The 14,827-nt window shown below is 47.0% G+C and overlaps 4 protein-coding genes across 4 annotated transcripts; 2 read left to right on the plus strand and 2 right to left on the minus strand.

Moving 5' to 3' along the window:
* Positions 1-214: 214 nt before the first annotated feature.
* Positions 215-1,623, plus strand: GGS22DRAFT_163506 (uncharacterized protein). Its single transcript, XM_047961383.1, has one exon. It carries the CDS (start codon positions 662-664, stop codon positions 1,529-1,531), a length of 870 nt encoding a protein of 289 aa, XP_047819194.1. The 5' UTR covers positions 215-661; the 3' UTR covers positions 1,532-1,623.
* A 205-nt stretch (positions 1,624-1,828) lies between these two features.
* GGS22DRAFT_142740 (Sds3-like-domain-containing protein) lies at positions 1,829-4,228 on the minus strand. Its single transcript, XM_047958773.1, has 2 exons — positions 3,228-4,228; positions 1,829-3,157 (listed from the first exon to the last, which is right to left on the minus strand). The coding sequence occupies exons 1-2, from the start codon at positions 3,654-3,656 to the stop codon at positions 1,910-1,912; spliced, it is 1,677 nt and encodes a 558-aa protein (XP_047819195.1). The 5' UTR covers positions 3,657-4,228; the 3' UTR covers positions 1,829-1,909.
* A 1,938-nt stretch (positions 4,229-6,166) lies between these two features.
* Positions 6,167-8,021, plus strand: GGS22DRAFT_163511 (uncharacterized protein). The gene is made up of 6 exons (XM_047961384.1): positions 6,167-6,598; positions 6,658-6,694; positions 6,753-6,820; positions 6,870-7,051; positions 7,111-7,326; positions 7,384-8,021. The coding sequence occupies exons 1-6, from the start codon at positions 6,407-6,409 to the stop codon at positions 7,850-7,852; spliced, it is 1,164 nt and encodes a 387-aa protein (XP_047819196.1). The 5' UTR covers positions 6,167-6,406; the 3' UTR covers positions 7,853-8,021.
* A 1,779-nt stretch (positions 8,022-9,800) lies between these two features.
* On the minus strand, positions 9,801-13,389 carry GGS22DRAFT_188652 (uncharacterized protein; the record flags this gene model as incomplete). Its single annotated transcript, XM_047964742.1, has 3 exons — positions 9,801-10,862; positions 10,925-13,143; positions 13,212-13,389. The coding sequence occupies 3 exons, from the start codon at positions 13,387-13,389 to the stop codon at positions 9,801-9,803; spliced, it is 3,459 nt and encodes a 1,152-aa protein (XP_047819197.1).
* Positions 13,390-14,827: the final 1,438 nt, after the last annotated feature.

A 14,827-nucleotide genomic window follows, 5' to 3' on the forward strand; every position in this document is an offset into this window, starting at 1 on the left:
CGGGGTCTCTTCAAATAGAGTTCCACGCGTCCACCAATAAAAATAGCTGATGCTACTGTAGTACTTTGATTTTCCGGACTTTAACCAGCTGGCACGAATCTGCGCATTAGCTAAGCGGGGATTTCTAATCAATCGTACGGTCCGGCAAAACTCTGGCAAAGATTCAAAAAGCTATTGGATAATTGACTACGTACTACGTCATCTCTCCCGATATATTCCCGATATCAATAAAGAATCGTCTCGACGAATACTAATCTTAAGGCGCACTAAGAGGCATCGGTCGAGATTCTACGCCTTACGACATGTCATCGAAACATTGCTTACATATCGCGTGCAGATACAGCCGGGGAGTCCAGTCAACGAAGCAACCAAGAATGACGTGATTTGGAGTTTACATGCGAGCCCGTTTGATTTGAAATACACTACAACGAGGCACAGACACGGTAGGAGAAATGTAGAGCCATGATGTCCAGACAGTCCAGGTATATAAGTCAGGCTGTTTCGACGTCGAAGTCAAAGTCGAGTTGTTGATATCATCAAGCACCAAGCCTTCTCATACTCCAATACACTAAGAGCATCTCAGCCAGTCGAGTTTCCCATATTAATACATCCCACACATCCAGTTACATAGCGTGTAACCCACTCACCCCCCTATCCCACAATGGCCATAACCCCACACCCCGCCCCCGTACCCCGGGGTCCCGTAACCGCCAAGCTGAACTTCTCGCACCCGCTCCCGGCCGGCATCACCGCCTTCAACTACGTAGACACGCCGCCCGCCGGGGAGCCGCAACGGAACCTAACCCCGAACCCGCGCGCCGTCAACATAACCGACATCCGGGGCCGCGAAGCCGACTTCAGCCTCGACCACGACGCCTTCCAAATCCTGCAGCACATCGCCCCGTCCGCGGAGGAAAGCGCGTCGAACTTCTTAGACGACAAGTCCATCGCAACGCACTACTACCCGGAAGTAGAGCGTCTCCTCCTCGACGCGATCCCAGGGAGCACCCGGATCCACATCTTCGACCACACGATCCGGCGGGCGGCCGCATCAGCGCCGCGTAAAGCCGTGCAGAACGTGCACGTAGACCAGACGGCGTACTCGGCCGCGAAGCGCGTGCAGAGGCATATGGGCGACGACGCGGCGGCGCTTCTGCAGGGACGGTACCGTATCGTCAATGTATGGCGCACGCTGAACAAGAACCCCGTAGAATCCATGCCGTTGGCGTTTGCCTCGAGCTCCACACTTGAGGATGCGGATGTTGTGCCGGTCGAGCATAGGTACCCCGAGGGATATGTCGGGCAGACGGCTGCGATTACGTATAACCCGAACCAGAAATGGTACTACCTAAGCGGGATGACGGGAGACGAGCGTCTGCTGCTCGAATGCTACGATAGCGAGGGTGCGAAGGAGGGGTCCGGTGTAGCTGGTGGACGGGTGCCTCACAGTGCGTTCGAAGACCCTAGGACGAGGCCGGATGCCGAGGGGAGGGAGAGCATTGAGGTACGGGCTCTAGTTTTTGGACCCTGAAGATGCGCGATGATGTAATATATGGATACCAGACAAGTCACTTTATAGTTTATGTGTTTTCTCATGAGCAGAATGGACATTTAGTACATTTACTAATCGAACTGTTATTTGATATCATTGTTGATACCACTGTTGGTACCACTGTCATGGATACCTTGAATGACCATGAAATGCAAATCTGATCCCCCCCAACGCCTGCCAGTATGAACCAAACCATAGTGAAATCCGCTAAGTGCTACGAGCACATTCATGATAAAAACAAAATACCTCGCATGGGTGATGCATCCGGCCACCATATTTCGTGGCACTTGCATCATCGCTCGCTCGTTCCAGGAACATTTCCCTTAAACCGTCTCTGTATACCAGATGTCGCTTCCATCATGTCTTTCGTTTACTACGAGCGCTTCCCGAGCGACTCATCGCAGCACCACCAAGACTGCTCTGTCTGCTCATCGCCACGCCAGCGGCGGAATCCCTCGCCTCCGCAGGAGAGTCTTTGGCCTCTGTAGTATTTCCCGTGTTGTTCGGCCTAGCATTTGAGTCATCTCTCAGATCACTCTCCTGTATGCCCAAAGATTCTGACATTGCTTCGGCGGAAGGTCGTTGGCCCTGAATATAAGCCACGTACTTAGAATTGTGCAATGGAGCTGTCATAGCTTCAAGAAGTCGGCGCCCTCCGTTGTTAACGTTGAGGTTGGCTCCCACACCATGCTTCGTCTGATACGCCCTAAGCAGCTTCATAGCCGACAAGTCTCTATCTCGATCGGTGTCACTTAGGGGTTGCGGAGTGTTAGAGTCGTCTCGCCGGTAGGCCTTCGAGTACTGGGCGTGGGTTAGAGGGGGTAGCTTAGGCTCTAATGTACCCATCTTGTCGAGGTTACCCGGAATCTCGAAGTTGGCTAATCCTTCTATTCCTAGTAATTGATCGTCATAGAAGTTTTGTTGGCCATGCCCACCTCGAGTACTTCGGGTAGTATGAGACGGCTGTCGTTCCATCGTAACTGCGGATGGGTCCTCATCGTCGTTGATCTCTCCGTTGCCGAGGCCGTTCTCATCGGGGGTAATGATGTTGCCGTTTGTGTCACGGCGGACCATGTGCTTGTGAGCTGCCAATGCAGAGACGTTGTAGGTCATAGCCAACTCCTTGTCAGTGAAAAGCTTATCTACACTATAGATCGGGCCTGACTCCTTGCGTAAGGTGCCCCCGCTTCCACTTCGAAGTCTATCGCTTGACCAGAACGGCGTGGTATTAGAGCTGTCCAAAGCACCTCTCTTGGGAGCAGGAGAGCCTTCGTCATCTGCACCATTTCTCTTTCTCTTCTTGTTCTCGGAGAAACCTGGCATTTCATCCATCTCTCTTCGCTGTCGAGTATTTCGTTTGCCATGCGTTCCGCCAGGGCTCGCAGGGTTGGTAAGGCTGAATTGGTTAGGGTGTAGTAGAAGAGCCGAGCCGTCTGAGATGTCTAAGGCCTCTTTCTCCTTGCCTAATCGGAACTTCTTTCCCGAGATAGCGTTACTAAGGCGATCTCGGAGAGTGTTCGATAGAGTTTGGTGTTCTCGCTTAGCTACTTCAAGCTTGTAGGCGCGGACCTTCTCGTGTTCGCTGGTCTTTCTCTCATACTCCATCTGAAAAAATATTAATTAGTACTTGTGCGATTTTTTCATTTTGAAGAACTATGCAAGAAAGAAAACATACCTTCTGACAGGTCATCTCATAGTCGCGGTGTTCGACAAGATCTTCTACCTGGTAAACCCATTCGGAGAATGTAGGGCCCGCCATCTCAAGGAGGCTCCTCTTAGGACTTCCATTGCTGCTGGCATTCGCACTCAGTTGCGCCTTTGCGGACTGTAGAATGTCTCGATATTCGCGGTCGATTACATCTAGAGGACGTTCGGCATAAGGATCGACTCGGGCGACAAGGTTGACGTCGATTTGGATTTTATGGAGCTCGTCTCTGTAATGTTTGTCCTTATCGCGACTGTACTGGTCTTGCATACCAGCTAGGCGATCGTTCAAGGCCTGTCGCTTCTTATCGCGCTTCGACGGGGGCGGAGGAGAGGGACGGATAGTCTTGTTGGAAGTTGTCACCAAAGCTGACGACGAAATAGGTTCGGCGGTAGCCATAGTAAAGAGGTAATGGGTGTAATTCTAGTAACTAGAAATTTGTAATGTTCGATATTGATTATTGAATATTTAATACTTCGAGTGCGAATTCCGAATATAGAAATTTGGCACAAGAAGTAAAAAATAAGTTCAAATGGTAGAAGAGGTGTTAGAAGTAAGGTGGAAAATGGTTTCGGATAGTGGGAGAGAAATTTGGTTAGGTGGAGAGATGTTTATAAGTAATGTGGAAAATGAATTCCGATCGTGGAAAAGAAGTTGAAAATAAAGTAGAAAATAAGTTCGTTCAGTTGGAGAGAAACTTAAAGGTAATGTGGAAAATGAGTTCGGTTAGTGGAAAAGTTAAGTTGGAAGTAAAGTAGAAAGTGAATTCGGGTAATTGGAGTGAAGTTTGAAAGTAGAGTAGAGATCAAAGGTTTTGCTTGGTTGGTAACGAGCATGCAAAAGTGAAAGGTGCGGAAGAAAAAGTTGTTGAAAGGAAGATTGGATATTTTTTTCTCAAAGAGATTGCGGGGATGTCAAGTAAACCCCATGAGCGTACTGATTGTGTGAAGTTCTAAATTGTCAAGTAATCAATCAGTGCGATGAAGTTTGAAGATGAAGGTGAAAGTCGCAAGCTGATTTCACTTACAAGATCAATACCAGGTACCACGGCAGTAAAAGGTACCTAGATACTTATTATATTGACACCCATATGCACGGATGCACTTGCTCAGGTGGTTATGACGAGGTACCTAGGTACCGTTTACGGCTCAATACCAGGCACGTGATTGAGCCACTGCACATATATACATATGTACATCGGTACATAAATACATAGACCGTTTACCTAACCAGATGTGGCTTATTAAGAGATAGACCTTTTCTTAGCTTTAATTTATGTTCCTAGTATCCAAGCTACAGCCCTTCGTCGCTATAGAGTGCGCTATCCACCAAAACAGGATCTGGCAAATTAAGCAGCAGAGCAGCACCGACTACAACGACTTCGATCTCAATTATATCCATGGATGCTCTCAGTCAATTTTCCATTCGTCTACAGCCAACGTGCTGGTGATTCGGGTTTGTCTGCTCCTATTCTGATTACTACCGGGTTCACGGCGGTCCATTATGGCTCTAAGCAATTACAATGTCGTAGTCCAAAGCCAAGCAGGGTGTATGTACTTACTGCTACAGTCTCCATATCGGTACGTCATCTTAGAATGACAATCAGGCGAAATCCGGTAAAGATTTGTGCAGCTATCTGAGGGAGTTATATCGGGAGCGAATTCTACGCAAATCACACCAGTGGGAACTTTACCCGCAGGAAGAGATATATTTGAGACTTGAGTGATTCTTCAGATGAGTGTGTACTATACTCTTCGTTAACCCGAATTATGGAACCTTGTGTCATCAAGGCAGCGTTTCCTCGTACTATATCGAAGTCCAAGAGGGCTTCGACATCACAGCCATGGATTTTCTAACGCCACGGTATAATTGTTAAGAACAGCAGTCATGTTTTCGCAACTCGGACTCTCTATAACAACCCATTCATTCCTCAGGCCTACACTTCAAAGAACGTGATCTTCACAATAAGTTTATGCCAGAGGGTTATGATCCTAGCCGTACTATGATTATTGCGATGGCCTCTAACCACAAGGCTAATGTAGACAGGTCTTGTACCCAGGCAGTAGGCAGAACGTCCAATGCTTCTCGATCGTGGGCATCTCATCACGTAGCTGCCCCCGCTGCTCGACTTCGGCGGTTTTCATAAACCTCGGGATCTTGTCACAAAGCTATCGTAGCTAGCTCGCGTATAGCATATATTGAAGGCCTGATCGTGCCGAAGTCCCAGGCGATATACTTTCGGTAGTGAAAATGGCGGTCCTCATGAAAGATTGCCACCAGCCCTACATAGTATTCGACGAATCGCAGGGTCTAACCTTGATAAATCCGCACGCCGCCGGGATTCTTAGGAGGTCCCCGTCTGTTCATAGACCTCATTATCCTAGGCAACAAGTCAGATGATGAAGTATTATAGGATCTAAAGCTGCTCGAACAAAGTCTTCGGTCACCATGGCGTAGTAACGAGTGCTAAGCCCACTTTCTCGAGTCGTTTCTATTTATCATCGCTGAAGCCGAGGCTCAATGAATGGTGCAACTGTCAGCGATCTCAGCCTAAGACATCAAATTTCGGAGTGAGGAGGGTCAAATCCACCTCTATATCTCCAATGTTAGCCACCTGTGCTCACTAAGAGCTCCATAGAGGGGGCCCTTTGACATCTCCTAAGAGAAGTTAGTTTCGCCGCCAAACTGCTTATGCCAGTCATAAAAATCTACGAATAGGTCACAGCTGTTGATACGCTGGTCGAAGTTCAATACCTCGGCATTCCGCGTTGGGTTACATTATAACCGATAGCATCGCAAGGCTGTGTGCTTACCACCTATCTCGCAAACCATATTCACATTTACATGACAAACCGCCAATTAGAGAAATGGCATTTCTTCTCACTTTTGTTTACCCGCTGTCGTGCTCCCAATAAAAGCACTTAACGACGTAACCTTGTTTTCCAAGTACTTAGTATCCCTAGATGTCTCTTCAAGAGCCTGCTTGCGGCTTACTTGATATGAAGGCTCACCACCGAGCAATTGCTATGTGTGTATGATGAGATATCATTCTCTATTTAACTATGTCTTCTATCACTCATTTCGTGATAGAGTATCTCGTTAAGTGATATCCTCATCTCCCTTTTTACCTCTGAATAACTCCCGCAATCATGGCAACAGAACATGCTCCTTTCAGACCTGAAAAGGATGCCGCTTTCTATGGGGAAAGAGGACCAACCGTAATTACCGTCGTATCCCTCTTCATCGGACTTACTACCGTTGCAGTTTTGCTCCGTTTCGCTTCAAGATTCAGCCGCCGGGTGAGATTCGGCGCCGATGATTGGTTTTCCGTCGCCGCTTTAGTACGTCTTTGGAAGCTTCACACGTCCCCGAGATAGTGTAAACTCACATATGATTACAGATAATCGATATCGGCTTCTCTGCCACCGTAATTCTTTGTATGTCTCCGATCGTTCTAATTTACTCAAGCGATGCCTCCTGACCAGCCGAATAAAGCCGTCCGTCGTGGCATGGGGATACATGACTGGGCCGTTGACGATAGTACCTCGTGGAGAATTGTTAAGGTATGGTGATTTCCCTCAGCTCGAAGACAGGGGATACTTACTAGAATAGATGGAATATATTAGTTCCCTCATCAATCCGATTGCTTGCGTTCTCGTCAAAGTAACGCTCATTCTTTTCTACCGACGGGTATTCACGATGAACTACAAGTGGTTTAAGTACGCGTGGTATAGTTTGTTCTGCTCTATCATCGCACATGCTACAGCGGCCTTCATCGGCTCTGTGTTCCAATGGTAAATCATTTACCTTTCCACTTCAAACAGCTATATACGTATTCGCTAACACCATATAGCATACCGCCATCGTATAGCTGGGAACGGGTTCGCTTGAATCACTCAGCCCAAGGATTCTGCGGAGTCAACAACGACGCTCTCGCCATGGCTTCAAACATCATGGTCATAGTAATAGAAGTTGGTCTATTTATATTGCCGATCACCATGCTTTCGCGGTTACAACTTAAGTGTTCGCAAAAGATTGGCCTTATGCTCATATTCGGAACGGGAGTCCTGTAAGTTCATTTTCTGTTTTGAAAAGCACCGATGATATGTGACGCTGACACCATCAGTGCTATCGCTGCCGAGTGTGTGCAGTTACGATATCAGATACTTGGGAGCCAATCGGGTGTGGATGGAAATTGGATAATTGCTGATATCTACTTATGGGCGGTCATCGAAAATTCCATTGGCTTGATATGTGCATGCTTGCCAATTATCGGACCGCTCATCGTAACGATCAAGGACGCCATACTCTTGTACACGACAGGATCATCACCATTGGGGAATGCAGAGTCATCATTGGGTGTTTCGCCCGGCCAGTCAAACTCTCGGTGTTATTCTGCTATCGCGGGCGCCACGGATAGGGAAGCTTTCGAGGCAAGCATGCAGATGATGAGTTTAGAACAGGCTTTAAGTCAAAGTCAGCAAGGTATCTTGAGGACGGAATATAATTTGGGCACATGCCCCAGAACTGGCGAGATTTCACTTCAGAATCACCACGACCCGAAGAAGCCGGCGGGTTATGTGTCGATAGTTTGATGAGGGCCGGACAATGGTGGATAGCATATTAATTATAGGGAAACTCGACGGAAGGGGTGGGAAATTGTACAATAGACTAGAAAATATCTATAGACATTCCACAACTATCGCTATGTAACAATTCTCATTATAGAGCAGGGAGTTTCATATTGCTTGTCGTAGCTACAACTTCTCCTATTCCACTGATGCTGTGATGTGTCAACCAGCGTTCTGCTGGGTCGCGTACGTAGAGCTCATGTCGTAGCCGGAAAACCCCAAGGTCCGATACAGCCCGACGCCGCCGGCCCACCCTAGAATGGACTCGGTATACAAGAGCGGCAGGTAGATGAATATCTAGCGGTCGTCGCCACATCCAATGCCGCCGGCGTCTCTCTGCGCGCACTCCGCAGCACCTGGCTTAGAAGCAGTAGCAGTGCTAGTGTCAGCGTGCCGTCGGAGTCTTCCAGAACGACAGCAGAAGGGTAGTAGCAGATGAGTCGTCTACCGAAGCGGTGTGGTGTGTTTGCCGCAGTGGCGGCTTACGCTGCAAGCAGATTCGTCATCCTGCGCTCGGAGTTATTAGAAGGAATCGTTTGGTTAGGGCTGGAAGAATTTGGGGTAACCCCTGAGCCTATCATAGTGGGGGGTGGCGCGGGTATGCAGGTAGGTATCCGTGCAAGGACGGCAGCGGGAGATGATCTCATCACCCCCACTCAGTACATGTAGGTACCGATCTCCAATTCTAGGTACGAAGTTACCTACCCGATCTCTAACACACATGATCCATGGATGGATCTAATCGGCTTATAAAGTTTCAATTTTGGTTTGAATTCGGTTTGTTATCATAGCGGGTTTCTACATATAATCGAGTCTCCTCTATGTACATTGTACTTCCCCGCGGAACACCGGCCCTCAATAGCAGATCATGGAATTATCCCATAAGATATAAAATAGGGAATTATTGACCTGTTCTCTTGCCTATACCTATATTCTAGGGATGGCGATCCCCAAAAAACCTTTTACCCTCTACACGAGCTTCAAAATCTTAGATAATTAAGAAAACTTTATTCCATCCCTAATCACTAAATAGGACGCTCTTCACGATATCAGACAAATCCGCTGAAACCGACTGTATCATAGAATTGGCCCCATTCTGTTGTTCCCCGCCCGTGAAAGTATCCGACGGGATTATAACATGCTGTAGTTTATATTCGAGCAACTACTCAAGTTCCTATCAGCCTCTTCTAACCTATGTACTACGCACCAAGATGAATACAGGGAAAGCGTTGGTGTACTCACCTTCCAACGGTGTATTGCAAGAAAGCTAGCCAATGATAGCACCATCAAGATCAAAATGGTTGCTTGTCGTAATACTGTTCTGTGTATGGAGGTGTGAGGATGGGCCTCGCCGTCGATAAATTTAGGTAGCAAAATATGGGGTAAGTGAGACATCGGGATGACAGTTAGGATTCGACGCCAAGATCTAACAACGATGTAGCGTTCGTGTAATACTATAAGCTCACTTCGTCAACGAGGAGAGCTGGATTGTCATTAATGCTTACAGTATTAGACAGGTAGGATGAAAGAGAGGACGAAGAATGGAAGGGATAGAGCATAACTGTTGAGGGCGTATCCCTGTGGCTAACTGACCGGCAACTAGCCAAAGTCAAAGCGTATGTCTTAAAATGGATTCTCTATTGAGACTTTGGCCTATAGCGCTATGACATATGACATGGAACGATTATATTGTAAAAGAACTTAGTACGTCGAATTGGGCTTTATTTCTGTACGTAACTATCTACCTCCATCCTCATATAGGAGCTTATCGAAAATAGAATATCAATTTTCGAATGATGTAGGGCCACCCATACGATACGATACATCTCCATCCTTTAAAGGGGATCAAGGTGGTAGTGTCCGAACTTAATAAACCTCCTTTCTGGCCTTTAGCTTATAACTAAGCCAGCAACTACTGCCCGGATAATGACACATCAGCTAAGTCGGCGGGAACCTCCCAGCCGTGGGTTGCAGCTGCTCGTTTATATGCCTCAACTGCCTCCGCAACACCATATTGATCTTGGGTGTTTCTCGTACTCTCTAGGCGTGCTGGCCGAGGATCTTCGCTGCAAATCGCCATTCGAACTTGGAGAAGAACACTCTCCAGACTGTTGGCTGGTGACCAACCCGAATTCGTCAAGAGTTCCATGCACAAGGCGCCACCCGACGTGACATGGCCGCCTCCACCGTCCATGAAAGGAAGGAATCGAGGACGAATAATTCGCACAAATGGAGGTGAAATTGGGAATCCGCGCAGAAAACGTATCTCTAGGACAATACTAGTCAGGCCTGCCTTCTCCATATCTTTCGCGAGTGGGAGGTCACGATCAAAGGAGTGGAATTCAACTATCCACTGAAACAGGTTATTGAGTCTCTCGAAATCAATATACCATCCAAGTAAGTGAAGAGGCATTGAGGACTGGATCTTCTCTAGCTTCTTGATTTCTTGGCCTAGGGCCCTTTGAGCGGCATAGTCAGCGTACGACGGGGGGGCTAGCTGTGGCAAGGAAGAGAAATCGAGCGTCCCGGGGCGGAAATCGGAATCGCATACTAGGCTTGTTTGAGCATTGTCGCCTTCATGATAGATGAACATAGTATCGTCTTCATCTTCATCGCTGCTATCCAACGCGATTTCCTCCATCTCATTTTCATACGGTCCTTTCCCAGCTTTATGAGCAGAGGGGATCGCATATTTTGGAATCGATAATCGAGCTCCCCTAAGCCCCGTCGCCGTCCATCCGGGGTCTTGTTGGAACTCATCAGTACCAACAGATTGCGTGGCGTTGGGGTCGACAGGCGTCAGGTCAGTGACCATCTCCATAGGTTGGACGAAGATATACCTGCACTGAGTCCAGTGACAGTGTTGTACGACGTAGTACGGATCGTTGCTCTTAAAATCGTAGGGCAAGTTGACAAGCTCGTTTAAGCTAATGACACAATTTACCCTTAAATGAGATCGCGGCCATGCCATTCTCTGTGAAGGATGTTAGTACAGAAATCTAGTCAGTATCATCGAGTTGGGGACCATATGCTGACCTCAGCGCTAAGTGCATATCCCAGGCTCGTGTCGAAATCTCTAGCGAAATAGATTCCGTCGCCATATGTTCGGCCATTCTCCATTGTAGCGTAGTCTAGGCCTTCGCGAATAATGCTATGCCAGTTTCCGAAGCTACTGCCATGCCATGCGAGAATGGTCTTTTGCGGGGCTCTGACTTGCTCTAGAGCCTCGTAGAAGAGGTTCTCTTTCTCTGGAGATCCTTGGGTGAACCTAAATTGGATCCAATCTTTAACGCCACCAATTCTCTCGGGATGTCGAGTATCCTCCCCAACTTTTACGATATGTGACCGATTTGAAGCGATGACCCATCTTAGTAAGTCCACACTTGCTCGTGACATCCGATCCCATTTAGTTAGTGGTTGTTGACTACTCATCAAGTAGGATCTCATGTCCGCAACTGATGGCATACTTGCGAGTAGAATAATCAAGGAGAATGCCTTTTCGAGCACTTCGTCAAGATCATCTAACTCGTCGTTACATAGTACGAGATAGCCCGAGTCAATTCTGGGGTTGTTTGCTAAGTCTGTATCTTCGACGTAAGGTTGCACCTGGTGAGTGTAGTTGGGCATCGTATGTCGCGATACGACGTTTAACAGCAATGTTTCCTTGGATACCAATTCGACGCGCGCATGGTGTAGCACGCTTTTTGGTCGAAAAGCATGAGTACGATTCTCGGCTTTCGTCGCGACGACCACCCACTGGCCTACTCCAACGATATCATTTACATCATCTCTAAGTATCGTAGCGGTGGACTCTCCCCAGTCGAAGGATACATCAATAGGATCCATGAGGTATGCTGAATCGAAGGTCACGGGGTTTCCGTTTACCGAATCCGTACCCTGAGCAGCAGAGTGTGATTTCAATGCAGGACTCCGGATCCTCGGTACTCGTAGGCCAAGCCCTGTGGGAAGGTGACGCATGCCGATAATACCCCCCGATGCTTTGGCAGATTTACACAGAGATGCGAAGGTGAAGCTAATTAACAGATCAATAACCTCTGGATGGTTAATAATCTGGTGGTCTATACTTGGACCAAAGCCTAGATTTATGTACTGGTGAAGGCAGAGAGGCGCGCTGCAGACATATGGCATCAGGGCAGCAAAATTGCTTTTTACCTTCTGATGACAGACGGTACAATAATCGGTGCATCTGACTAGGTAACGCAAGGCGAACTGCATCGCAATTAGTGGTAAGGAGCGCTCCCCAGCACCCAACAAGTGATCGTCCGCAAGTAGAGGTGATAATTGGGGCTCACTACTAGGCCCTCCTTCGTCGTCCATATGGGTGTCTTTAACGTCGTCATCTATTCGGATTATTTGAGACTGTAATCTCTCCTTCGCTTGTTCCCAGGACATATTGTGGAGCTTTCTTATTTTCAGCAACGAAATCAATTCGTTGTTCATGAATTCGTCCATGGACTTGCTAATCCAGAGGTTCGGTAAATCGGGCGAGTCTGACTCTTCTCCACTAGGCCCACTGGCTTCTTGAGATGCGAAAGCTATTCTGGCTTGCTGATATGATGGTTTTTTCTCCGAGCACTTTCTCAGGCGAAAGCTCATGTTGTTATACCCGACTGGTTTAGAAAGAACGTTCTCGAAATCCGCGTAATGCCCATCGTATCTGATAAGTAGGACAATGTACTCCGACGGCACAAGACTCCATGCCTCTCGGGTCACCTTAGGGAGACAAAGTTTGTTCACTCGAACAGAAATGGAGATAATGCCGCTGGGTGTGCCATTGGTAAGCCCATATACTATCCCCGAATGGAATCCTGCAGAGAGTACTGATCGGAGATCTCGTCGAAGTCGATCTAAGACTTCCGGGGGTAGCGGTATTGATGTCGAGGGTTCCGGGCCATCCCCCTCCTGTCCAAGTACAAAACTATTGCCGTAACCGTCTTCATCGAGCTCGAAAGAAAGATCCTCATCACTGTCGCCGTATGCGTCTTCCATATCAAAATCGGAAGCATCTATATCCGTACCAGCATCAGCATCGGCCATTGTCACATCACCTATGTCGTCAGGTTTGTCGGTCTCCAAAACGACTCTCAGTCTTCGTGAAATATCGGCGATCACGTTATCAACCTTCATGCCCATTGTCTCAAACATGGACGCCTCTAGAACTTGTGCAACTGTCGGCGATATATCGTCGTTGGTATAAACAAGAAAGCTGTTATCACTCGGGTATCCTCCCATATCTTGATAGTCACATTGTTAGCTTACTAGAATCCACACCAGTATGAGTCTGTAAAATGTTAATACGAACCTTGTGGTTGAGCATGTACCTCAACTTGAGAGGGATGAGGTAGGCTTGGATGACTAAACACAAATGTGAATCCATCTTCAGCATCTCCTTTGCGGACATTGGTGATGTTGGTATAATCTTTCTCGGTAGCCAACTTTAAGTCAGCCTCAAAGCGTGATCTTGCCTTTGAAGGCGCCATGATGGGCCTCCCTTTCGATAGATAAAAAGGAGGAGGGAAAAGAACGTCAGATATGTGGAATGAAAAGGAAGATTTTCGTGCAAATGCCCTAGTGGGCAAGTGCTCTCTATGTCAAACGTTAGTTGAGAATTGTTGATAGCCAAAGGTGAACGGTATCATGTATAGTAAATATTAGATAGACGTGGTATTTTTTTGTTCAAAAAATACACGGTTCATATCGTGTATATGATTAATTTGTAGAGTACATAAATTGAAAATGCAGAAAGGAATATATAGGCTTACCTTGGGTTAAGTAAGATAATACCTGCGATATGAATGGGTCTTGTAGAAATAGAAATGGTGTTGTAGAATGCAGGTACGAGTTGGTGAGAAAGAGGAAGTTAAGAGGTAAAGAATAAGCACGACTTCAAATGTCGTATGGAATCCTACCTAGGTAAGGCAAGATACGATTTCCCAAGGTGCCTCGAGTTTTACCTTGACCGTGTAGAAGGAAAGAGTACTAGATCTCATGACTGAGGCAGTGAATTTGACTTGACCTCAACCTCGTACATACCTAGGTATATATGTGGTTGCTAGGTAGGAAACATGTGGGGCATTGTGGTTAAAACTGAGAGATCGCAATACCTTACGAAACTCTAATCGTGGATACCTGTTATACGTCTATTGGGGCCGGCTGATTATGTTGACAAAAGTGAGGTAGGTACGATGGGTTGTCTGTTAATAATCTAGAGACCTACCTCTACTTACCTAGGCAGGTACCTACCTACTAAATGTAGGTAGGTATAGTGCCACCTTCCCATACCTATTACCTTCAGGTTGACATTAGACGTACTTGGGAAGGCACGATATAGGTCTCAAGGCTGCGGTTTTGTATTAGTTAACCTTGTTTTTTATATCAGCCCCATAACCTGTTGCCTACATGTATCTGCCGATACTGTATACCTATAGGTAGGTACATAGTATTAGGTAGGTAACTACATGTAGGTTAAACGCGTGTACGTACCTGAGATATTGGACACTGACCAGTATCGAGTACCTACCAATTATGAATTCCCTCGTCTCACAAAACGTGCCTAGGCGTGAAAATTGAATTAGGTGCATTTATATAATAGGAGTTGGTGCAGATACTAACACATAACCCGGTTCAAAGCTCTACCGTCAATGAGATCTGTTTATTAAGTGTGTACCTAAGTAGAGTAGTACGTTAGGTATGTACAAGTACTAGGTAGGTTCCAATATTGAATTTCTACCTCTTATTTTGGGGCGCTTAGGTACTTAGTAAACTGCGAGCTATAATGGATATCAAATATCTAGTAGGAGAGGGCGACGTTGTTGGGAAAGTGTAGTCTGTCTAGCCGCGAAATAGACCGGAAGCCCTGGGATTATGTACCAATGTACCGTTGTAGAGCGGATAATCTAGCGAGGGACAGGGTTTGAG

Source organism: Annulohypoxylon maeteangense, assembly GCF_022496945.1.
Source record: "Annulohypoxylon maeteangense strain CBS 123835 unplaced genomic scaffold GGS22scaffold_8, whole genome shotgun sequence".
Classification (NCBI taxonomy): Eukaryota; Fungi; Ascomycota; class Sordariomycetes; order Xylariales; family Hypoxylaceae; genus Annulohypoxylon; species Annulohypoxylon maeteangense.